Raw genomic sequence first — 23,531 nt, 5'->3', positions numbered from 1 at the left:
CCCTGAGGAATCGATTGACAAATTTTAGGTCCAGGATGGCCCTCCATTCCCCATTCTTTTTTGGAACTAAAAAAAGAATAGAATAGATCCCATGGCCCCTCTCTTCTAAGGGGACCAACTCGACTGCCCTGATGCTGAGCAGGTGTTGGATGGCCTTCAACATCAGGGCATGCTTGGTCTGCTTGTGGGACCGAGGGGAGAGAAGAAAACGATCTGGGGGACGTGCAAGAAACTCCAGACTGTACCCCTGGGAAGCAGTCTGGCAAATCCAAGCGTCCACACATGTCTCTGTCCATACCTGTGTGAAGGCCCCCAGCCTCCCTCCCACCTGCATCCCGAGGAGAGTCATTGGGAGGCGGGGCGCTTGAAACCTGGCTTGGTATACTGGCCGGACTGCTGAAACTTTGCTTGTGGTCGATCTCGAAAGGAACCCTGTGGCTTTGACCAAGTGGACTTGTCTTGTTTCCCCTGGCGGGGACGAAAACTAGACCGAAAGCACCTGGAGGCGAAGTTGCCAGAGGTAGACGAACCAGAAGAGAGGGATCTGCGGTCCTGACGTTGGGCCACAGAGGGCATCACCTTTTTTTCTATCCTTAGTTTCAATCAAAACTGGCTCTAGCGCCTCACCAAACAATTTACCCCCTTTGAAGGAGGCATTGGCCAAATTGCTCCTAGACTTTTGATCCACCTCCCAATTCTTGAGCCATAAATGGCGCCTCACTGTGATATCAGAAGCTATAGCCCTGGCAGACAATTGGACCGCATCCAGCGAACTGTCAGCCATGAAGGCGGAAGCTTTACCCAATTTGTTAAGGCCCTGCCAAAGAGCTAACAATTCTGGTGGGACCAGAGAGAGAAGCTCCTTGACCCAAAGCACTGATGCACGTGCAAAAATGGAGTTGGCCACGTCTTGGCTCGTCTCCCCCTCAGCTGCGGCGGTTGCTGTTGGCTGGGACTCCAGGACCGCTTGTGAAATGCTGCACTTAGCAGCACACGCCCTGGCCTTCTGCTCCGTTGTGAGCTTTTTAATCTTCTTTGCCTTGGGGGCCCGAGTTAAGGGTGCGGGTGAAGTAGCCGCAGCCCACTCGACGTGGCAAATAGAGGGAGCCATGGAGTCCTCCGAGAGGGAGGGAGAAGCCTCCCTCTCACAGCGCATATCCTGGCCTTCCATGGCCCTCAGCTGCCGCCGATTACCAGACGGGCCGCAGGCAGTCGCGCTATCCCAACAGTCTCCTCGAGACCCTGACTATCTCTCTCTCCTTTTTTTTTTGAAACCACCAAGAAAAAGGAGAAAGAACAAAAAATCAGTGTTGAAAAGGAGCAAAGCGAGAGAGCACCTGCTGGAGCGAGACAGGGCAAACGACTGAGGCTGAGGGGGCTGTCCCTCCCTTCTGCTGAGAGAGAAAACTTCTGATTGGCCCTGTCTCAGAGCAGTAGGTCGTGACAACCCATAATGCTCGGATACAATCCATACGTCTGAGGGAGAACTGCTTCCTTCACTGGATTTGTCTTCCGAAGGTTGCGGCTATAGCCATGGACACCTCAGCCCACACCTATGGCAGCTCTCCACAAAGGCACCCCTGGATACAAGTAATTACTTGTTTTACATTTCAAGTTCTTCTGAAGTTGCAATACTGAAGCAAAGACTGCAAATCTTACACACACATTTAGATTATGGCCAGCGTTTTGTAGATCACAAGTGTAGTATCAGGAATGTTTATGCCGTATCTACCCTTTGGAAAAATCCATGCCTGCTGCAAATCTAGGAGTGACCCCCTCAGTCAGATAACTAATATCACCTAACAGGTCATTCTGTTCATGTTCAAAGCCCCTGATGTACATCCTTGGGAATCTCGGCAACAGCCCTACGAAGTAGGTCACCATTATCCCAATACAAGATGCCTATGCCAAGGCTAAGTGATAGTGATTTGCCTAAGGCAACAGTGAATGAGTAGCAGAGACTAAATTTGAATTTGGGCCTTCCTGACTCAAGAGTTTTCACCATTATCCTGTACCAGTTCTTCTGTGTGCAAATCTTCCCCCTGTTAAATCCTTTTTCGGGTCAAGGCATAATGTGGCCCTATCTCCTAACCATGATTACAAGTTCAAGAGTGCCTTCAGGCTGGGGCACTCTCTTCCCCCACTCCTTGCATTAAAGTCTTTCTCATCTTAAGAGCTAACCATGGTGAAGGCTGAACCACATTTTTGTTAAAGATAAACTCAAATGTTAATCTGTTGGCTAACCATGGTTGCAAACAAGTTTGAGGGTAACCATGGTTAGCAAAAGCACGGTTGCAGATGCAACAGTAACCAGGTAGCTCCAAAAAGTGAGAGGAGGAGTACACGTTATTTCCTACCCAGGACTAAAAGTGGGTAGCAGTAAGTCTGCATCAGACCACAGAAGTCAAACAGGGATTCCCAGATGCTGTTGACTACAGTTTCCAGAATCCCCAGCTGCAATGGCTTTTGCTTGGGGATTATGAGAGTTGTAGTCAACAATATCTGGAAATCCCTGTTCGAGGGAACACTGCCTGTGACTTAATGTAGAAAGAAGCTATGACTCTCAATGAATTCAAATTAGGTTAATATTGGTCCAAATAATATTTTGCAATCAGGGAGCATCTATTAGTCCAGCAGGTATTTAAGTTAACATTGTGAGAAGGTGAGGTAAAGATGCAGAAAGAAAGAGGTGAAGTGCCTCTAGCCCAAATTAAAAATATTCATTAGCAACTTAACCTATCTTGTGCTACAGAGTACCCAGAATCCCAGGAATTTAAATATGCATACCATCTAGATTCCTCTGTATATGGAAAATTGTCTTCTAAAGGTTCAGTAATTGTCTGACTATGATCTTTATGAGAAGGTGCATCTGTAGTGGCTGAAAGAGATAATATTTTCATGTTAATAAAATCAATTCCAGCACAAGTCGTGGTGTCAGGCAATATTTGGAGCACAGTCTGAATCGGGCACTGTGGAATTGTCTTCACTCAACTTTGACAGCACTGAATCATACCTGGAAAATCTCAATCTTAGTTGCTGAAACTTCTTCTGACCTCACTGAGACTCCCCCTGCTACACAAAGCCCAACCCCCTCAAGCTGCCTCCCAGCCTCTCGTACACAGTCCCAGGAAGGGTCCCAAATTTGCCTCCTCTTTGTCTCCATGACCCCCTCTGAAGAAACTCCCTAAACTCTTAAGAGTGAGTTTTCACGTCATGGCTTCCAAGTGGAAAACGCCTAACCTGTTGGGCTATGATACAAGGGTGGTCACTATGTGGATCAACCCTGCACGGATACTCAACTTTGGAGAAGGGGCAATGCACATGAGTTAGCAGCTCCAGCACACACACCAACCATCACCACACAATAACTCGGGGGGAGGAGGCGCTGGCCTTGCAGTAGCAAGCATGGACTGTCCCCTCTGCTAAGCAGGGTTGACCTTGGTTTGCATTTGGGTGGATGACTACAGGTAAGCACTGTCTGCTGTAAGACCTGCCCCTTTGGGAATGGGGCCTTAGACCTTGATTTGCATGCAATGGGTCTCAGGTTCACTCCCTGGCAGCATCCCAAGTGGGGCTGGGGGAGAGTCCTGCCTGTAACCTGGGAGAGCTGCTGCCAGTCAGTGTAGACAAGACTGGGTCTGACTCTGCATAAGGCAGCTTCCTGTGGGATTATGGCTGCCAATCTTCCCCCACAGCACTGGTCAGATCTTAGCTGTGGGGTTCGGGTTCTTGTTCGGCTGTGGGCAACAGCTGGACAAGACCCTGAGCCCCACAGCTAAGCCAGGCAGTGCTGTAGGGGAATACTGGCAATCAATAACTCTTCCAAGATGATGACTGTGGCAAACTTGAAGCATGCAATTTTCATCATTCAGGTTTAGAAACCTAGAAGCTTCCTTGCACCACCCGGCTCGCTGTCGTCTCATCATTAGGAACTGCCCAGCCTCTGCTGTGAGGACTGCCCTGGTCCCAGCAGTGCAGGTGACAGAACATACAGGCTGGCTTCTTGGGCACCTCTTGGGATCTCCCTCCCTCCCTTCTGGTGGGCCACTGTGTGCGAAACCGGATGCTGGGCTAGATGGGCCTCCTGGGGCCTGATCCAGCAGGGCTGCTCTTGTGTTCTCTTACCTACATTATGACCTGTAGACGGGCAACAGCCATCTCGGTTGCTACCTTCTACACTCTTTGTTTTCAAAGCAGCTGTGTCTCCGTCCTGGGGTTGTCTGTCCTGTTTCCTGCACGCCTCGGAAGACGGTTGCGTCATCTCCTTGAGATGCTTGGTTTCCAAACTGGTTGGCTTGGGGGTGTAAGGAGCTGAAGTCTCATCGTACCCTTCGGATCTCTTAGTACGTTTCTTCTTCTTCTTCTTCTTCTTTTTGTGTTTGTGAGTTTCTGCCTCGGAGCCGGATGCAGATGGGTCTGAATCCTGGTGATGTCTGAAGAAAGCGAGACCAAGTTAGCAGGAAGCCCCGTGGCACAGCTAACAACCCCCTTACTCCACACAAGAGGTCCTCCGCCGGGAGAGAGCAAGCTGAATGGGTTGCTCCTCCTACTTGCTCAGAGGGCAGGGCCATGCAAATTAGCAGATTTTGCCCTTTCTAATGGTGCAGCAGGGAAGCGACCTGCCTAGAGAGCAGGAGGCTGTTGGTTCAAATCCTTGCTGGCATGTTTCCCAGACTATGGGAAACTCCTATATCAGGCAACAATGATCTAGGAAGGTGCTGGAAGGCCTCGTCTCCTACTGCGCGGGAGATGGTGATGCTAAACCCCTCCTGTACTCTACCAAGAAGACTACATGGCTCTGTGGTCGCCAGGAGTCGACACCAACTCGATGGCACCACCTTTCCTTTCCTGGGAGGAGGGTTTCCCCAGTTCCGCTCCTGCCTTCTGCAGTGACGGGGCAATTTCAGTGCTACCACTCTGCTTGGACTTCAGACGATTTCCCTCTCCCCCCTGGATCCCTGGCTTACTCAATGGGAAGGAAACGACTCTCCTGGCATGCCGATGCCCTATGGCCAGCTGGGTGTGTCACTGACTCTACCACCACAAGCCACACAATTCCTTTGCGGGCCACCACCATGGGACGGAGGCCGTGCTTTAGTTCAGGGGCAGGAAATCTTGGCACTCCAGCTGTAGTTGAACTATCACTCCCATCATCCTCAGCCACAATGATGGGAATTGTCGTTCAACAGCTGGACTGTCAAGATTGCCTCCCTCTGCTTTTGTGTCTTTGTCATTTTTCTCACAACCCCTAGGGAGTTGTAAGAAAAATGGGGAGTCTGGAACGAGAGATGGGATATGCCAAAGGCTACATACACAAGTGACTTCATGGGCCACGAGAGAATTTGGCTCAGACCCGAGTGCAAATCTAACTCCCCTTAGCAGCAGCGCCGGCCCAAGGCTTTTGGCGCCCTGGCAAGGTGTGTGAAAGCTCGCACACAGCCAGCCGACATGGCGAGAGAACGACCCATGGGGCAACGGAGCACGTTGCTCTCTACCTACTGAAACCACTCCTGCTGCGTAACTGCACGTGTGATGACATCTCAGTCCTGTGGGAGGACTCCAAGCAATAAAGCCCGGCCCCAGTATGACCTTTGCAATGTTTCAGATAACTGAGAGAATATGTATCTCGTCCTACAAGAGGCACACATTTTTATTTCTCTGGAATATTAAACAGGGAAAATCCCTCCTGGCTTGGCACCCCGGGCAACTGCCTCACTTGCCTACATAGGGGATGCTGCCCTGCTGAGCAGACTAGACCAGCTGGATGTGGTGCCGCGGGAGAGTCCCTTGCGCGCAGAGGCGAGGCAGGCCTGCTGGCGGAGAGCCTCTCCCAATGCAGCCCTTGAGCTCTGGAATGCCCTCCTGTCAGGAGCACAGGTGCTTCCAAGTGCACCGAGGACCTTCTGCGTGCCAGCAGATGCTCTATCGCCGAGCTACAGCCCCATCCCCAAGGGGAACACCTCCCAGCACGCACATGTAGTTGCCCATCCAAATGCAAACCAAGGCAGCTCCTGCTTAGCAAAGGGGGCCCATTCCTGCGTACTACAAGCCCAGCTCTCCTCCCTGCCAGGGACCAGGGCAAGACTTCTGATCTGCAGGGGCCCCATCTGATCGGAGCAAGTGCCCAGCACAACCTGTAGGCCCGGGAGGCTCGCCGCACGAGGAGAGGCGCTCCCGGCTGTGGGACCCACCTGCCCTCTCTCTCTCGGTGTTTATCTTTCGACTTCTTCTTCTTCTTCTTCTTCTTCTGCTTCTTGTGCTTCCGGCCTCTCGGCTCATCCAGCGACTCTCCTTGGGAGCTCCGTCGGCGCTTGCTTTTCCCGTCGCTCTCGCTGCCCGCTGAACTGGGGCGTTTCCTTTTCCGCTCCTTTCGGTTGGCGTACTTGTGGCAGGAGGCCTCGGGGTGCAGACTGGCTTCCTCGGGCACCGCCGGGCATCTCTCGTGGGGATAGCGGCTGGAGTGCTGGGAGGGAGCCGGGTAATGGTGGCAGTCGGCTCGTGAGGGACCGACGTCGCACTTCTCCCTCTCCTTCGCGGCGGGGTCATGAGTCCATCGGGCTTGGTAATAATAGTCCTTATAGGGGTAACTGTAAACATGGCTCGACTTCGGACAGTCCCTCTCGCCAGGAGAGAACTTTCGGTCCCGACTATTCCTGGGGACGTGGGAAGAAGACGAGGAGGAGGAAGCATGGTGGCTGTGAGGCCTGCTCTTCTCCCAGCTCCTCGGCGCCTCGGAAGACCACCTCTCCCGGCTCCAAGACGGCTCTCCTCTCCCGTAGCAGTGCCTGCTCCTCTCGGGCTCCCCTTTCCCCCGGCTGCGGGAGCGGTGAGGGGGGTATTTGCCCACGCCTCTCCCCGGGTCAGGGCTGCAGGGAAAGCGGCTGCTGCTCCCGTTGTGGTGCTGGCGCCTGGGGTGCTCCGGCTTGGCTCGCTCGCGGCTGTAGGAGCGCCGCCTCTTGTGGTGGTGCCCCTCGGCTTGGCTCTGGCCGGCTTCCCGCTCCTCGCTCTCCGAGTGCGCCCTTTTCGGTCGGGAGTGCTCTTGGCCGGGCTTCTTGGTAGTGCACACTTTTGCTGAGAGTGGAGAATGGGGCTTTAACTCTTGCCTTTCTGGGTTGCCCGCGCAGGGTTCCCCACTCCCGGCCAGTCGGTTTCCATCCTTCAGACTCCCAACAGTTGCATCTTGCTTTGTAACGGAAGAATCGCCGGGAGGAGGGACATCCACACGGCTCTTTATGCTCTCCTGCGTTTCTTGGCATTTCTCAGGAATACTGAGAGGGGCAAGCTTCTGAGAACTACATTCACTGTCAGACCTTATGAAGGGACTTGGCACCAGGTCCTCTGCTCCGTCGTCCACTCCTCTGGGGTGCACGGGGCTCTTTTTCCAAGCTGTGCTCCCTTCTTTGGGACCTCTCAGCTTTTCTGCAAGGTCCTCCTTAACGCCTTCTCTAGGGAACTCCTCTTCCACTTCCAGGGCACGAGATTCAGGGTCAGGCTGTCCACCGGTATCGAGAGGTGGGCCCTCTGTTTCTGCAACAATACTTCCAGAGGAGTCATCTTTGGTAGAAACGATTCCAGGGTCTGAAGAGGGCAAGAGATTCTGGATGTTGCAGGGGAGGCTGCTGGGGACCTTTGTGGATTTCTCGCCGGAAACACTGTTGCTGACACTCCCTAAGGCTTTGATGCTGCCATCCTCTTCTGAAGTGTTCTCTGTTCCACTTGAACTGCACAGGAAAGAGAAATTCAGAACTCATCAGAAAGAGGCAAACAGAAGACCCTCACCAAGAGGCGTTTCTTATACATCAGCAGTTCTGACTCCTCTTAGAAAACTCAGAAAGAGAGTCTTGCTTAGAAAGAAGTTGCAAGGTGGTGACCAGGCATTCGATGCTGTGGGCTTCTGTTCCCGGGAGGTGAGCTGTTCCCCACCTTCTCCCTACTTCCTCTATTCTTTGTCAGCTAACATGCTGCAGAAAGCAGTTTGACCCAAAGGTGTTTAGGATCTGTGGACAAAAGCATGTAGGGTGTGTGGGGGGCGGGGGATGGATTATTCTCTTAACGATTCACATGCTGCTCATCATGTTCCCCAATAAATTATAAAACCCCTTTCACTGCCATCCCATAAATTCACACCTGACTGGCACCCTCTCCCCCCAGTCACCCTAAACCTAAGTGGATGCAATTATAATTATGTAAGTTTCCCACCTCTGTTTTCTAATTGGGCGTAGTCAAGTATAGCAGAATTAGGTAAGCATGCAGTAGAAGGATTACCTAGACCTTTATGGAGATGAATCACACCAGGATTTGAAGACCTCACAAGAATCAACAAATACCTGTAGGGCAGGGGAGGCAACCTTGGCTCTCCAGCTGTTGCTCAACTACAACTCCCATCATCCCCGGTCACAATTGTTCTAGGAGGTCCCTGGCTGGCAAGGACGAGTTCTGGTGGACTCACCAGCCACACAAACTGAGTGTCTGTAGGATAAATACTGCTCTTCTGCACTCTTCCTATGGTAGGATGAACCCAATGTATTTGTTACTCTTTAAGGTTCTACAAGAATATTTATTTACTAGCAGGAGTGGTCTGTCATTGACCAGGCAAAGTCATTTTGCATAGATTACACTATTAGGAATGAAGAACAAATGTGAAGGCCAAAAAAGTCCCTATCAAGTAAAGCTTCCATTTCTCTTTCCATAGTAATCTGAATGTGATTTCTAACAGTAAAAGAAATATTTGCACTATAAAATGACAGCTGAATAGGAGACTCGATTATAATTTTGTTTGCAATTTTTTTAAATGAACTCTCATCCTAACAGCCATGAGCTTTTTCTGATGGAAAAATAAATACATCATTTAAACCTTTCCCCCAGCATATTCCAGTGTAAAAACTAGGGGATTCAACTAATTTAACTGGGAGGATTGTGCATGCAAAATTTGGTAGGTAATGGCAGCATATGATTTTATTTTACACCAACACTTCAAAATATATAGGAGATGGGTACAAGAAATACACCCTTGTTCCCCAAAAGGCTGTTCATGCTGCTACTTGCCCCCGGTTCCACGTCTTCCACTAGCAAGGGCTTCCAAGCCAGCAGCTTAAGAACGCAGCCTTGACCACCTGGGCTTTTTGTTTAAAAAACTGCAGCCTGCCTCCTCTCTGATCTATTGCTACGTGGCCACAGCCAACCACATGCCCTGTGAAATATTTCCTAATGACTACTGAGAAGAATTCCTAGTGCTGTTCTGAAGCTGTGATGGAAATCTTCCAGCGCATACAAGTTGTCCTTTCTGAGGAACAGGTATTTGGAAGCAGCAAGACTGCAGTACCTGATTTCTTCTGATAATGCTTTCAGTTGACTGTATCTGAAGGAGTCTAAGATCCTGTCTTCCGGGACTGGGGGCAAAGCTGTAGGTGCTCCCTAATGTTAAAAATGGGAAAAGGTTAGAGACACAGAATGATACCACCAACCAGTCAAGACTGAGGGCTCTGGAGTCCGTGAGGAATACAGCACTCAACTACCTCACAGCAGTAATATCTGCAATGGCCAAGACTGGCTCCCACCAAGTGTGGCACTTCAGGGCTCACCAGTTGCAGGTAGAAATCAAGATGCACAAGAGCCCATTTTAAGGAGAGGGAGAGAGAGAGAGAGAGACAGACAGACAGACAGGAGAGTCTCATGACAGTCTGATCTATTCTCCTGGCTCCTTACACTGGACCAAAGAAAACTCACAGGAAAGACACTTACTTTTGTATGCAATCCATTTGCTTTAGAAAATGGATTTTCCGTCGATTTCGCAGACTTTGCTTGGCAAGGAGGATCATCACAGGGCAGCCCGTTCTCTTTGGGAGCCTCCTCTGGACTCAGAGCACCATTGACAGCCACACTCTCCAGCGGCTCGTGCTGTGGTCCCTCCTCTTCCGCACTGTGACAGGAGGAACAGCAGCTCTCTGCCGCACTAGCCGCGTTCCCAATCGGGATACCGTTGAAGGATTTGGAGTGCCCGTTCTCCCTCACCAACCCCTTGGACTCCTCGTCAGAGTCCTCCGAAGACTCCGCCCCGTAAGGGACCAGCGTGCTTGAGTTCAGCTTGGACTTGCCGTTCATGACCAGCTTGGAACATGATTCGCTGGGAGCCGCTGGCTTGGCGACTCGGTTAGCAGCCGATACGGTCGATGCGCTTGAGGTAGACTGGACAGCAGAAGGGTTGGAAATGGTGGACGAAGGAGCGGGCTTGTTGAGGTTCTCCAAGGTGCAGTTGTGAGAGACCGTTTGGCGAGCAGACAACTTGTTGTGAATACTGATGGTGATTTTCTTCTTCTTTGAAGGGTCAGGGGTGGTAGCAGGGGCCGGCCTGTTCATCGTCCAGTTCTGGATGGACGTAGCGGGAGGAGCGGACGACGGCCTGTTCAGGGGGACGTTGCTTGCACTTGCTACGGAACTGCTCGGCGTTTCCTTCAGGGATCCAGTGCCATTCAAATGGCTGGAATTCTGCAGTTAGACAAAGGAAACCACTCCAATCCCAGCACACACAGGTAAGTGAAATATCCAGGGACTCACAGAACAGTGGCACGCAGGTACTCACGAGTACCATCCCTTCGTAAACGTGGACCCCAAATCTTTGAAAACTGCTCAAAGGAGTGTACCCTCTGGGGCTGCCTGGCGTGCCTGCCCCCTCCTCCCTTGCTGCGGCTCCTGCCGCTGCTCCCTCGCCCCCGCCTGCCAGCAGTGCTCGGGGCCTCTCAGAAGTGGGAAAGGCCCTGTTCTTGTCTGCAGACGGAAACGGGGCCTTCCTGCTTCTGAGTGACTGGAGAATGGACGGCACACAGTCCCGGGCCTTCCCCACTTCGGAGAGACCTGGGGAGCTGCTGGCAAGCAGTGGCGAGGGCGGCAGGAGCACAGAGGGTGGTGGGAGCAGGGGTGAGGGCGGCAGGAGCTACCCATGGGGAACCAAGGGCCATGCCACCCAAGCAGCAGGGGAGGAGGAGCGAGAGAGACATCTGGTGTCTGCCAGTTCTCAACCATTTCTGCTAGTCCACACTTGAATTGTGAATCTTGGATCACGTGAACCCTTGGAAAATACCCAACCACCCAAGGCTTTTTATTGTGGCATTTTTATTAGTTTTTTGCTCCAACTGTCACCAAGGTGAAACAACATTCAGAATTGGAGTTCCAAAATTTTAAAAAGCAAGCAATTACAAATTATTTTAAACTAACCTGACAGATCAAAAGTTTCCACTAAAGCAAAAGATGTAGGAAGCAGTGTTCCCTCTAAGAGGGATTCCCAGATGTTGACTACAACTCCCAGAACCCCCAGCCAAAGGCCACTGAAGCTGAGGAAGCTGGGAGTTGTAGTCAACAACATCTGGGAATCCCTCTTAGAGGGAACTCTGGTAGGAAACATTCCTATATCTTGCTTTGTACTTCGAGTTCACTGAGAGACCAATCTACTGACCACAATAAATCTACTCTGTGTTCACCACTCGAAAAATCAAGATTTCACTCTAAATAAAAAACATTTTATAGCAGACTTTCGGTGCCTTTCGTAATGATTTTTTTAAAAAATCCCCTGGGCTCTACTTGCATTATAAGGAGAGGCAAAGGGGAATTACAAGGAGGACTGTGTAAGTCAAGGCTTTGGATCAGCCCTCACTTTCTCCCTGGTTTACTTTACTTTACACACTGTCTTCAGAAACAAAAATTACCTTGATCATGTGAGGAGGGAGTTGTGGTCCAATAAAGCCGGACGCAGCCTGCTTGCTGTTGACCACTCGCTGATTGATAATGGGTCGGGGTGAAGACTGCCCGGGAGTATGAACGGAATGAATGTGTTCGCCACCATTTTTCACATCGTGGGATCTAATAAATGGATGACAAAGAAATGGACCTTTGTTAACTGGGCTTCTTGCACAGTCCTGCATCTTCCTGGATCTACTTCTACTCCCTGGGTTGGTACGTTTATTGGTGACACTTGCCTGCTAACTGAGCAAAGAGGCACCTTTTGGAAGTGGCAATTCTCTCTCTTGAGCAGGGGGTGAGCAACTGGCCTGATCCATCCCCAGCACAGCAGCCCTCCAGTGGCTCCTGCTGGTGTCTAGCTTATCTTTCTTTCTTTTTTTAAGACTGTGAGCCCTTTGGGGACAGGGAGCCATTTTATTCGTATCTACGTAAACTGCTTTGGTGACTTTTGTGGAAAATCAGTATATAAATATTTGCTGTATTTGTATTTGTATTGCCTCTCACCCTTTCTGGAAGGCATTCAGTGAGAGCCTCACATCCACCCTCCAAACTGAGTGACGATGGGCAGGACTGAGGCTAAATTAATCCTGACTAAACACCCTGGACATCCAGTGTCCCCTGCAAGAGGGATTCCCAGATATTGTTGACTGCAACTCCCAGCATCCCCAGCTACAATGAGCTCTGGCTGGGGGTGATGGGAGTTGTAGTCAACAACAACTGGGAATTCCTGTTACAGGGGACACTGCTGACATCAATCTTATGCACTGTGTCACTTCTGGCCTTGCCTAGGAGAGGAGAGCTGGTCTGGTGGGAGCCAGCATGACTTGTCCGCTTAGCTAAGCAGAGTCCGCCCTGGTTGCACGTGACTGGGAGACTAGAAGTGTGAGCACTGCAAGAGATTCCCCTACGGGATAGAGCCTCTCTGGAAAGAGCAAGAAGATTCCAAGTCCCCTCCCTGGCAGCATCTCCAAGACAGGACTGAGAGAGATAGGACTGCCTGCAACCTTGGAGAAGCCGCTGCCAGTCTGGGTAGACCATACTGAGCTAGACAGACCAAGGGTCTGACTCAGTATAGGGCAGCTTCCTATGTACCTATGAATATGTCCAACTATCCCACATTTCATTATCTACTCCTGTGCAACAATTTTAGCCGCACAGGAAGGAGCAACTTCTCAGAACCTGAAGCCTTGGATGTAACTAACAACAGTCTCGAGAGAAACAGACAAGCATTTTAGTAGAGACTAGAGGCGAGAGGCAATCCAGAGGAGAAGGTGTCAGGAAGGAAAGAAAATCAGTTTAGTTTTACAAAGTATTGGACATTACCTGATATAAAAAAGGACATAAGCTTGCTGATTCAGTACAGTTCTGATATCGCTATTGGAGACAATGGAATCATTCATCTGGTACCACTGCCCATTACTGGCCTGCAAGAGAGTGGTTAAAAAAATAGTTATTAAAATGGATGGCAGCATTGCAACGTTTACATTGTAGCATCACCATACCTGTACTGATAATGCTTGAGGGAGTTTCCAGAAAGGGACTTCTGCTATGTGCTCGTTTGGAAGCTATCTACAATTCACAAGGGAGTTATGGGAAGAAGCGCTGGTCTTGTGGTAAGGTGAAGTTGTGCCCTCGAGTGGGTGTCGACTCCTGGCGCCCACAGAGCCCTGGGGCTGTCTTGGGTAGAAGGCAGGAGGGGTTGGCCATTGCTTCCTCCCGCGCAGTCTGAGATGATGATGCCTTTCAGCATCTTTCCTATATCGCAGCTGCCCGATATCGTACCAGCGGGGATTCGAACCGGCAACCTTCTGCTTGTTCGTCAAGCATTTCCCCACTGCGGCACTTAAGGTGGCAGCAAGCATGAATTGTCCCCTAAGCAGGGGACACCCTGGTTTGCATTGGGATGGGCGACTACATGCGAGCACGGTCCGCTGGAGGATAGTCCCCTTAGGGGATGGGGTCATGGCTGAGTGGAAGAGCATCTGCCTAGTATTCAGAAGGTCCCAGGGTCCCTGCCTGGCAGCATCTCCAGGCAGGGCTGGGAGAGGCTCCTGCCTGAAACCTGGGAGAAGCTGCTGCCAGTCAGGGTAGATAAGACTGAGCTAGAAGGACCAAGGGTCTGACTCAGCATATGGCAGCTCCCCAAGTCCCTCTGGGAAGGACTGCGTCTGGCCACTATTCCCCACCACTTCTAGGATGCCTCCAACGCCACGGGGGGGGGGGACTGTGGTCCCCAAAATGGCCCCTGGCAAAAGCAGCCACCACCATGCCCTGGGATGATATATCCAAAGACTCCGTGGGGAGAAAATGGTGGCTGCCTGCTGTAGAAGGACCCCATTTGCTGCTTCCAGTAGTGACAGCCAAAGGAGGAAGCCCCAAAATCTGCCAGCCCCTAAATCCCTCGCGCTCTGAGGGAGCCACATATACAAATAAATGTCATCTCAAAGGCAATAGCTACCGACATACACAGAGAGGAATCCAACAGAGGCAGAAGTTGCGTGGATTACGCCGTGAGGAACCCTTTCCATGTCACTGAAGCTCATGGAACAATTCGGGTGTGAGTCGTGCTGAGCAGTGGCTGTGTCCTAACACATTAGCCCTATTCACACATTATGCCCAACACACAACCAATCTGTCTACAGAGGACGCAAGTACAGATATCCACAGGTGACTAGGCTGGATGCAGGCACAGCAGCATCCGTCCTCCTGTCTACACCATGCACGATGTGGTCCTTTCTTCTAACTTGTTTGCCACTTTGGATGCTGTCGTGCAGGAAAAAACCAGCCTATAAATTGTGTTATGAACACCAGGAAAGAGAAGGTTTGCTCAGACCAGTTCAGCCAGGCTCAGAATGCCTCAGTCCTCCTGGGCCCAGTAGGTGACTCACCCATCTTTGTCACATCGCAATCCAGGATGACTCAAGAGGGCATCACAACAGGAAGGCTTCAAAGAGGAACGTAACTGGAATCCTCTCATGGTCCCAAGGCGACCTTTCCACCCTGACTAAGGTATCTAGGAAGCTAGTGGTGTTCAGATTGCCTTCCTTCAGGAAGGAGCCTTTCCCCACGCTAGTCCAAAAACTTGCTATGTGTTACAAGGGAATTCCTTGAGGCAGACTCCCACCATCCCTGACCACTGTGCCTGGGGTGATGGAAGTCGTAGTCCAACAAAAGCTAGGTAGAAGGCCAAGTTGTGCAGCCCTGCTCTAGAGGAAGGCAAAATGGAAGAGACAACACATTATCTTTCAAAAAAAGAAAGAAAGAAAAATGTCTGCTACCCCGCCCTACTGACCTGGGACTAGCAAGCTTCAGCTGCTGCAGGAGATTCGTTTTATAAGGTATTTGCTGCCATTCTTGGTAACCAGGCTCCGATTCCCTCCTTCGGCCAAGGCTGAGGAAGGCAGACGTTACATGGGGATATGCCCCACTATCCTCCCCAACAAGCTTGCGAGGTTGAGCAAGAGGGGAAGGCTGAAGGCCAGCCGAGGCACTCAAAGATGGGCGAAGATCTGAACCCAAGGGCCTCCCCTACATATCTCCCTTGTCCAAAACAAGCCACCTCGCGTTGGTTGAAAAGGCAGGGTATGAATATTTCCCCAACATGTTGTTCCCTCCACACCTGCTTGAGTTATTTGGGGCTCCCAGCACCAAAAACATTTGCTCTCTGATCACAGCAAACTGGGGGTCTAGACTGCATACGTGGATTGTCTTGCTTTCTGAAGACTGCACTGTTTAGGTACATAGGAAGCTGCCTTCTACCGAGTCAGACCCTTGGTCCATCTTGCTCAGTATTGTCTTCACAGACTGGCAGCGGCTCCTCCGGGGCTGCAGGCAGGAGTCTCTCTCAGCCCTGCCTGGAGATGCTGCCAAAGATTGAACCCAAAACCTCCGGAATGCAAGCAGCTGCTCTTCCTCTGAGCTCAGGCCCCGTCCTCTAAGGGGAATATCTTACAGGTCTCACATGCGGTCACCCATCCAAAAGCAAATCAGAGCAGACATGGTTTAGCAAAGGGGACAACTACTCCTACAATGATGAATATATATATTTATATATTGCTCTTCAACCAAAGGGGACAATTCAAAGCAAAGGGGACAATTCATACTTGCTACCGCAAGACCAGCTTCTCTCCCCTTTTGCTGCAAAAGTAACAGGAGGCTTTTGGGATGTGCCATGATTCAGTGGCTCAACAGCCTTGGAGAGAATCTTGATGTGGGAGGCAAAAACTGGCCTCTTTTGAAGGACACATTTAAGAGAGAAACAAAACATACTTAAAAGGAGAGAACCACAGCCTCCAAACTCTCAGCCAACACAGTTCCTCAGATCAGAATAAAGACTAAATGGGTGAAGAGAAGAACAAAAATATTCTTTATACAGGAGACGTTTTCCTTAAAAAGAGAGAGACTACTTACCTTTATGTAGCAGTAGTAATGACCGGCATGACAGCTGAAACCAGTATGTACCAGAACTGCATATAATACATAAATAATTGGCTCTCCATTTGGCTGGGACATGTATGGACGAATATCCAGATATTCTGGATATTTCACTTCCTAAACAGAAATGAAGAAAAGGGATGCATTTTTCTGAAGTGCTTTGGTAGAAGAAACAATTCCCTTTAGAATCCAATTAATCCATCAAGAAAATAAGTGTGCCAACAGTTTGGAGACTTGTGAAGACACCTGTTGTAGAGGTCACTCTAATTTTTTTCATCTCTGTGCGGAATGAGTTTTGTTCTGGGTGGCAGTATCAATGCAATGTGTGCACATGTGCATTCAAAATGCGGCCTTCCTGATTTAACCTGAGCGGGATTTAAAATTAACTGAGTGGACATCCAAATAACTGTGAGCATGAGCCTGTGCACACGCCTTAGAGGGAACAGTGACCTGTTGTCGTCCAGGGTGCAGTGCCCAACCGGAGGGATATGAAAAGCAGCTTGTGCAATGCAATCCTCTGCAGGTTGACTTAAATAGCAAGAACAACTATGTTCAAAGGTGTGCAAAAAGCACAGCCTTGCACCAGAACAGAAAAGCAGTAAGTATATTATGTGCTTGTGTTAACCTATTTCCAGTGTATCATCAAAAGAAAGGAAACGAGAGGACCCCATTACTAACGATCCCCCTGCCATAAACACTTCCGCCAGAACTGTATTCACACCTCTGCATGCTCTATCTTCATATCTGGGGCTATGGAATCTAATCTAGATGCAACCAGGAATCTACATGTTTAGGCTTAGCTCACAAGCCAGTGTCATCTGTGGTCGCCACCAATCCTTTCTCTTCCCTCCCATCCTTTTCCTGATATGCAAGCAGAAGGCTTAGGAGAGAAGTGGGTCGTCTTTGCACTGGAAGATGGAGATAAGAAACAGCAGGAGCCGTCTTGTACCGCTCAGAAAGGATCCCTGCTGTTTCTGACCTTTGCAAACATGGCAGTGGAAATGAGGCCTCTGGGGAGGAGATCTGTGTGGTGCAGGTATCCTGCTCGCCAGAGGGCTGGGGGCACTCTTCACTGGCAAGCTGGCAAGTGGGTTTGTAGATGCATGGATACAGGAGTAGCACACTAAGTTACCTTTGTAATTTTTCCACCACTGAAGTTTGCAAACCGTTTCAGGGACAGGGTGAGGACATTTGACGACCGATGTATTGTAAATCTCTTAGATGCAGGAACCATTTTTTTACACCTAAGACATAAACAGAGAACAGGCTCTAGTGGGTGTGGCTTAGTTTTTTAACTATTTACTTTCTGTCCTGCCTGGAGCTCTTGAGAGAGGATAACCCATGAGATGTCCCTGGCCTCAGCAACCGAGAACAATCTGTTCAGCTTGCACGACTATTTTCTTTAGCATTCATCTAACATCTTCAAACTCAACTGCCTGCTGTCCTGGAATTGGTATACATGCAGGCTCAGGATTTCAGGATATCACACCAGTTCAAGAGGGCAGATTTGCAGAGGTTAGTTCTTTAGGGCAAATGGAAAATAAAGTAATACAGTCTTTCCCCTTTCTGGCCCTCAGTGCCCTAATCATTCATTATCTGGGAAAATGAGGTATAATTTGCAATTTCCCTCAAGGAATTTGGGGTGCATTCAAGTATTGAAAAGGTAAAACAATATATTTGCTACATTACTATTTACATCCCCCTTTTCAATACAAATGTTCTTAACGCAATTCATGTAGGAAAGAAACTAACGATGGTTCCCTGTTCTCAAAGGGGCTCACAATCTAAAAAGAAACACAAGGCAGAAACCAGCAGCAGTCACTGGAGTGACTATGACTAAATAATTTACTCGCAATATACAATGAAGCAAATTCCAATTTTCCTTGTAGTTAGGCATTAAAGGCAAACCAGATTCTTTTGAAAGCAATCTAAGTTGTGCAAGGGTTCATTATTTATCCAAACATTAAATGCTTCCTCTTACTTGCTACATTTATAGGCATTTTCACCATCCAGCTGTTCTGGCTTGACAAACTGCTCCAGAGCTTTGTTAACACTTTGAGCTGTCTAAAAGAGAAACAGAAAAACTGCAGTGAATTTCACAAGTTATAGAAAGACACACCTCTATTCACAGAATAATTCCTTTCATTTACGTTTTTCAACTACCAAATGCTTTTAAAGCAATGAAACACACATTCCAAGATCCCCGCAACAAACTCTGAACTCCACCCACCCATCATTCCCAATAAAACATAAATGAGCATACCTTTATTTCTAATGGAATATCCAGGTATGGATCAAAGGTATCTGAAACTCCTTTGCAGTTCATGCATTTTACTGAAATTTAAAACATTTAAGTTTAGCATAAAATGAAGTTGTCAGAACTAGATTTCATAGAAGGCCAAATATATTCTAAGAGGGTAGTTGTTCAGGAACATACCTCTAGATCTTAGGTAGCCTCCAAATATTTGATAAATGAAGGTGGTAGCTTGTGTGTGTCTGTCCAATCTGAAAATAAATTATAAAAGTAGAGAGATGGTTTAAAAAAGCCAAAAGACCCTTGGGATTGCATTCAATAAAACCGGGCGGGGGGCAGGGTATTGTCCTGCCTGCAACTTACTTGTTGCTACCGTTCAGGCATGCTTTTTGCATAGCATCTACAGTGTACCGTAGGAATTCGTGTGCGTCTTCCTGATTTCCAAAACGAAAATGTTTCGCTATCCCTAGAGAGAAAATGAAATAGACTGAATATATCACGTTAAACTACATTGAAGAACTCAATGCAGCTCCAAACACATTGCATATGCTACATGACAACGAGAAATGGAGCCATAGCTCAGAGGCAGGCAGAGCATCTGCTTGGCATGCAGAAGGTCCCAGATTCCATCCTTGGCAGCATCTCCAGGTAGGGCTGGGATTTACAGAGATCCATACATTTAGGCTTAGCTCACAAATATGAAGCTGAGTGCCAGGAATTTAGGACCAACAAAAGTAAGCAAGCAAATCCTTTATCACAGCCTTTGGTTGGACTTAATGTAACACCGGATGTGATGCAACAGTAGGGAATATAAATCAATTATATAACAATATAATATGTACCAGCAATATAAAAATAAAGAACTTGCATCTCAGAAATAATGATAGAATAAAATATAATCCATTAAAACAATGTGCACAGAGACCAATTAAATGCAATGGTTTATTCTTGGTCAGTTCACCCAATTATAGGTTGAAAAGTACTTTTTCACACCACAAATAATCAATCAATGGAATTCTCTGCCACGTGATGTGGTGATGGCCACTCGCTTGGGTGGCTTTAAGAGGGGCTTAGACAAATCCATGGAGGACAGGCCTCTCGATGGCTACTAGACTGAGGGCTAATATAGGCCACCTCCAGCCTCGGATGCCTCTCAATCCCAGTTGCATGGGAGCCACAGTAGAAGAGAGGGCAGGCCCTCCCCTCTTGCCTGCGGGCTTCTCAGAGGCATCTGGTGGGCCACTGTGGGAAACGGGATGCTGGACGAGATGGGCCTCCTTGGGCCTGACCCAGCAGGGCTGTTCTTACATTCTTAGCCAGCCATTATCTGGGGTCGCCACCAATCCCCTCTCTTTCCTCAGACCCTTTTCCTGGCACACAGGCAGAGGGTTTAGGAGAGAAGCAGGTCTTCCGCCACTGGCAGATGGAGATGGGAATAAATGAGGGGAGCCTTCCCCTGTGGCTCAGAACACATCCCTGCTGTTTCTTACCTTCGCAAAAATGGCAGCGGAAAGGAGACCTCAGGGGAGGTGATCTGTGTGGTGATGCTTGCCAGAGGGCTGGGGGCACTCGCCACTGGCAAGTGGGCAAGTGGATTTGTAGAGGCCTGGCTGGGAAAGGGAAAGGCTCCTGCCTGAAGCCTTGGAGAGCCACTGCCAGTCAAATTTTAACAATACCGAGCTGGATGGAGCAATGGGCTGATATGGCATCAGGCAGCTTCCTACGTGCCAGTGACACCACCAATCAAGACTGTCCCCACGTGACTTACGTCGAAGGTCGTTGATGACAGCCATCGGTTTGATGACGTTGCCGGAGTTGGAAAGGGCCTGGGTGATGTGAGCCTGCATGGTGCACATCATGCAGAAGCCTTGCTCATGACCTGAGAACAAAAAGAGAAGTCAGGGCCAAACTGAAGCACGCGCCCTTGTCCAAAGAAGAACAGCTTTCCTCAGCTAGCCCAAATCAACCTTGTGCTCCCACTTCTCTCGGCCCTGCCCCCTCCTCCATCCGGGTACGTGTTATCCATAATTTTCACAGCAATCTTCCTGTCTCTATATAAGGTATACTTTTCTGGCACAGAGAGAGAAACCAAGAAAAGTCCAGACTCTCATATGCAGACTGTCAGTCATCAGAATACAGCAAAATGCTATGGGGGTGGGGTGTGCATTTGCTGCCATCTAGTGGCAGAGAAGGAGAGAGGATGGGGCCATAGCTCATGGCAGAGCATCTGCTCGGCAGGCAGATAGTCTCCGGTTCAGTCCCTTCCTAGGTTCCTACGGAGCAAGTAGACGTGCAGTTACCCTGGACACACAGCATATCAGTATGGTGACTGTAACAGGGAATCCCAGACGTTTTTATTGACTACATCTCCCAGCATCCCCAACTGCAATGGCCTTTGGCTGGGGATGCTGGGAGTTGTAGTCAACATCTGGTGTCCCCTGCGACAGCTGGCCTAAAGGCAAGGCAAAGAAAAGAGACAACTCTCACAGTACCTGCCTTGCTGTTCTAGGCATCACACTAAATTCGACAACAGACTTAGAAGGGTTTCCTCCCTTGACTTCTGGCTTCTCTTCCACATTTTAGAAAGACACCGCAGAGGTTAAGGATTTACTCACAGGTTTTGGAGTGTTCGTGGGACAGCATGTAGTTGGCTAGAGGCGGCGTGTAGGTCAGACACTGCAGAGCGGAGTTGAGGAAACACGTGTTGCCCAGGTTTTGGAGACCAGCTCCAACACGGTGGGGTTTCTGCCATTTCAGGCAGATCTTCTCTGCTGGAAAGAGGACCTTCTGTGGGGCGGCAATGCCATCGCCGACAGCAGCTGAAGGACAAGGCCGGGTTGAAAAGACACAGGAGAAGAAATTAATAGGAGGACTATAGGGAAGCACTCAAAACACCTCAGTCATATTACAAGACTGTATTACTTTGGGCTGGGTAATCCTATGGTTCCCAAGCAAGGGCATCCGGACCCCTGGGGAGACTTTTAAGGCTTGTTGGGGAACTCGGAGCCCTGCTGACTCACAGGCTAGTGATGAGGACACAACTCCATTGCCTCCTGATCAGAGGACTTGGCTATTACAGTCACAGGCTTACATCCGGACTAGGTTTCTCGTGAGCAGTGCTACTGAAGTTAGAGGGACAAGCTGACTTGTCCTATTTCATAAGTAACTGTCAGGATGTAAGTCAGTGACTGTAAAAGCCAAGTCCTCTGATCAGGACGCAACGGAGCTGCGTCCTCATCACTAGCCAGTAAGTCGGGGAGACGGGAGAGTTGTAAATCCCTCCTAAAAGCCTTAGAAGTTCCCTTGCTAACAAAAAAAAAGTTCCCTTGAACAAAGAGAGGCATCTTTTTTAAAGTGGCGATTCTCTTTAAGCAGGGGGAGAGCAACTGGCCCTATCCATCCCAAGCACAGCATCCCTCCAGTGGCTGTTGCTGGTATCTGTCTTATGTTTCTTTTTTAGATTGTGAGCTTTTTGAGGACAGGCAGCCATTTATTTCTAAGTAAACCACTTTGTTGAAAAGCAGTATATAAATATTTGTCTATAAAATTTTGTATTGTTAAGAAGTATCCCCAGGGGTCTGGCGCCCCTGGTTGGAAACCACTGGATTACCATAATAATAATAAATGTTTGTAATACGATGTCTCATACAGGTTCTCTTATAACTGTAACATTTAAATTGTCCGTGGGTGCGTGTATACACACACACACAAGCACTAAAAATCTATCGGGTACCTGAGCTGAAGGTTTCAGGCAGAAGGGGTGCACTTGTTAAAAAATGTTGATATCCCCTGGGGTAATCAAGAAAAACAAAGTTACGACTGCTTTCTCCTGCACTCCTGGTGACCTATGGCAAATGCTCGGTTAACTAGGGCTGTGTCAACCCAGCTGGGGAAATCCCAGTGAACCCTCTACATCTGCATAAAATTACATGACAACACAACTGTTGAAAAGAAGAAGGCAGCTTTATTTATTTACACACGTGAGCTCAGATTCGGATAAAAACTAATCAGAAACTAGTTTAGCCCACTGAACAGCACTTTGGGCAAAACCTTCTCGGATCGGGGCTACATGCATGTCAAAATGAAGACCCTTAGCACTGGTCACCAGTGTTCCCCATAAAAGGGATTCCCAGACGTTGTGGACTACAACTCCCCTCATCCCATTGCACTGGGAATGATGGGAATTGTGGCCAATAATAACCAGGAATCCCTATTACAAGGATCACTGATGGAGCATGTTAAAAGATAAACCAGTCCATGTTCCTCAGTGGGAATACTGTACGGTGAGAACCACAAATCTTTTAAAGAGAGGGATGTTGCTTACATGGGTCTTTCTGAGTGGAGGGCTTGGATTTATCGGGTACAGACAAATTGGAATAGACTGCAGCTCCTGGTACTGGACCCAAAGAGATTTTGTGTTTTGGAGCTTCTAGAGAAGATACGGCACCCCATCCAGCAGAGCCTGAGTCCATATCTCCAGAAGCAGGGATCACCGAGCTGAAAGGCTGCTTCTGACAGGCCGAAGGGTTGGAGGACTCAGATACTTTGTCAACTATGGTCATTGTTCATCTCTGTCGACAAAACCAAGGAGAGAGAGAAAAGAAAACACACCTCTTTGATGTATGGCAAGAAGACTTACCAAGTGTGAGCTCCAGTCATTCTTGCCCTGTGTGAAAAAGGCTCATCCAAAGAGATGTGAACACACCAAGTTGCACATGACACACTTTCCCAGTTCGGCACCATTCCCAGTCTTTTTAACCAGCCAAGACTTGGGAAGCCTCTCACGGCCCCATAATGGCAACAGGATTTTTCCTTGGACAGGAAGCGAGAACTGTTCAAACAATTGGACAATGCTGATATTTTGTGTTTGCGACAGATTTAAGTGGTTTAGTTGAGGGGTAAACTCTTTGGAGAGAAGCCGTTTTGTTCAAAAGACCCAAAGACAACGATGCAGTAGAATGCAAGCTCTCTCACAGAATGTACACTTGACAAGGATTTAATACCAGTGAAGACTACTAAGCGGGAAGACAGTAATCTTCATACCACCAGTTCCCTTTTAGGCCATTTCCCCGCTCACAATGTCTCCCTCTCTCCTCCCCATTTCCAAATT

The 23,531-nt window shown here is 49.0% G+C and overlaps 1 protein-coding gene across 5 annotated transcripts in view; it reads right to left on the bottom strand.

Moving 5' to 3' along the window:
* Window positions 1-23,531, bottom strand: part of USP42 (ubiquitin specific peptidase 42) — a 54,203-nt gene that overhangs the window by 5,567 nt on the left and 25,105 nt on the right. For 3 of the 5 annotated variants that reach the window (XM_053275953.1, XM_053275954.1, XM_053275952.1), the window contains exons 2-17: window positions 22,746-22,992; window positions 21,037-21,240; window positions 20,190-20,300; window positions 18,785-18,887; window positions 18,605-18,672; window positions 18,431-18,501; window positions 18,149-18,231; window positions 17,300-17,411; window positions 16,144-16,284; window positions 13,057-13,157; window positions 11,700-11,853; window positions 9,742-10,485; window positions 9,323-9,414; window positions 6,192-7,721; window positions 4,126-4,433; window positions 2,788-2,878 (exon numbers count right to left, since the gene is read on the bottom strand). In XM_053275953.1, coding sequence (XP_053131928.1) covers window positions 2,788-2,878; window positions 4,126-4,433; window positions 6,192-7,721; window positions 9,323-9,414; window positions 9,742-10,485; window positions 11,700-11,853; window positions 13,057-13,157; window positions 16,144-16,284; window positions 17,300-17,411; window positions 18,149-18,231; window positions 18,431-18,501; window positions 18,605-18,672; window positions 18,785-18,887; window positions 20,190-20,300; window positions 21,037-21,240; window positions 22,746-22,983 — 4,151 coding nt within the window. In that variant the 5' untranslated portion in view covers window positions 22,984-22,992. Of the gene's footprint in view, window positions 1-2,787; window positions 2,879-4,125; window positions 4,434-6,191; window positions 7,722-9,322; window positions 9,415-9,741; window positions 10,486-11,699; window positions 11,854-13,056; window positions 13,158-16,143; window positions 16,285-17,299; window positions 17,412-18,148; window positions 18,232-18,430; window positions 18,502-18,604; window positions 18,673-18,784; window positions 18,888-20,189; window positions 20,301-21,036; window positions 21,241-22,154; window positions 22,211-22,745; window positions 23,011-23,531 lie in introns of those variants that run through there. The other 2 variants (XM_053275957.1, XM_053275956.1) reach the window with 2 other exon arrangements.

Source organism: Hemicordylus capensis, chromosome 13 (genome assembly GCF_027244095.1).
Source record: "Hemicordylus capensis ecotype Gifberg chromosome 13, rHemCap1.1.pri, whole genome shotgun sequence".
Classification (NCBI taxonomy): Eukaryota; Metazoa; Chordata; class Lepidosauria; order Squamata; family Cordylidae; genus Hemicordylus; species Hemicordylus capensis.
This window is presented reverse-complemented; position numbering and strand designations above follow the sequence as displayed.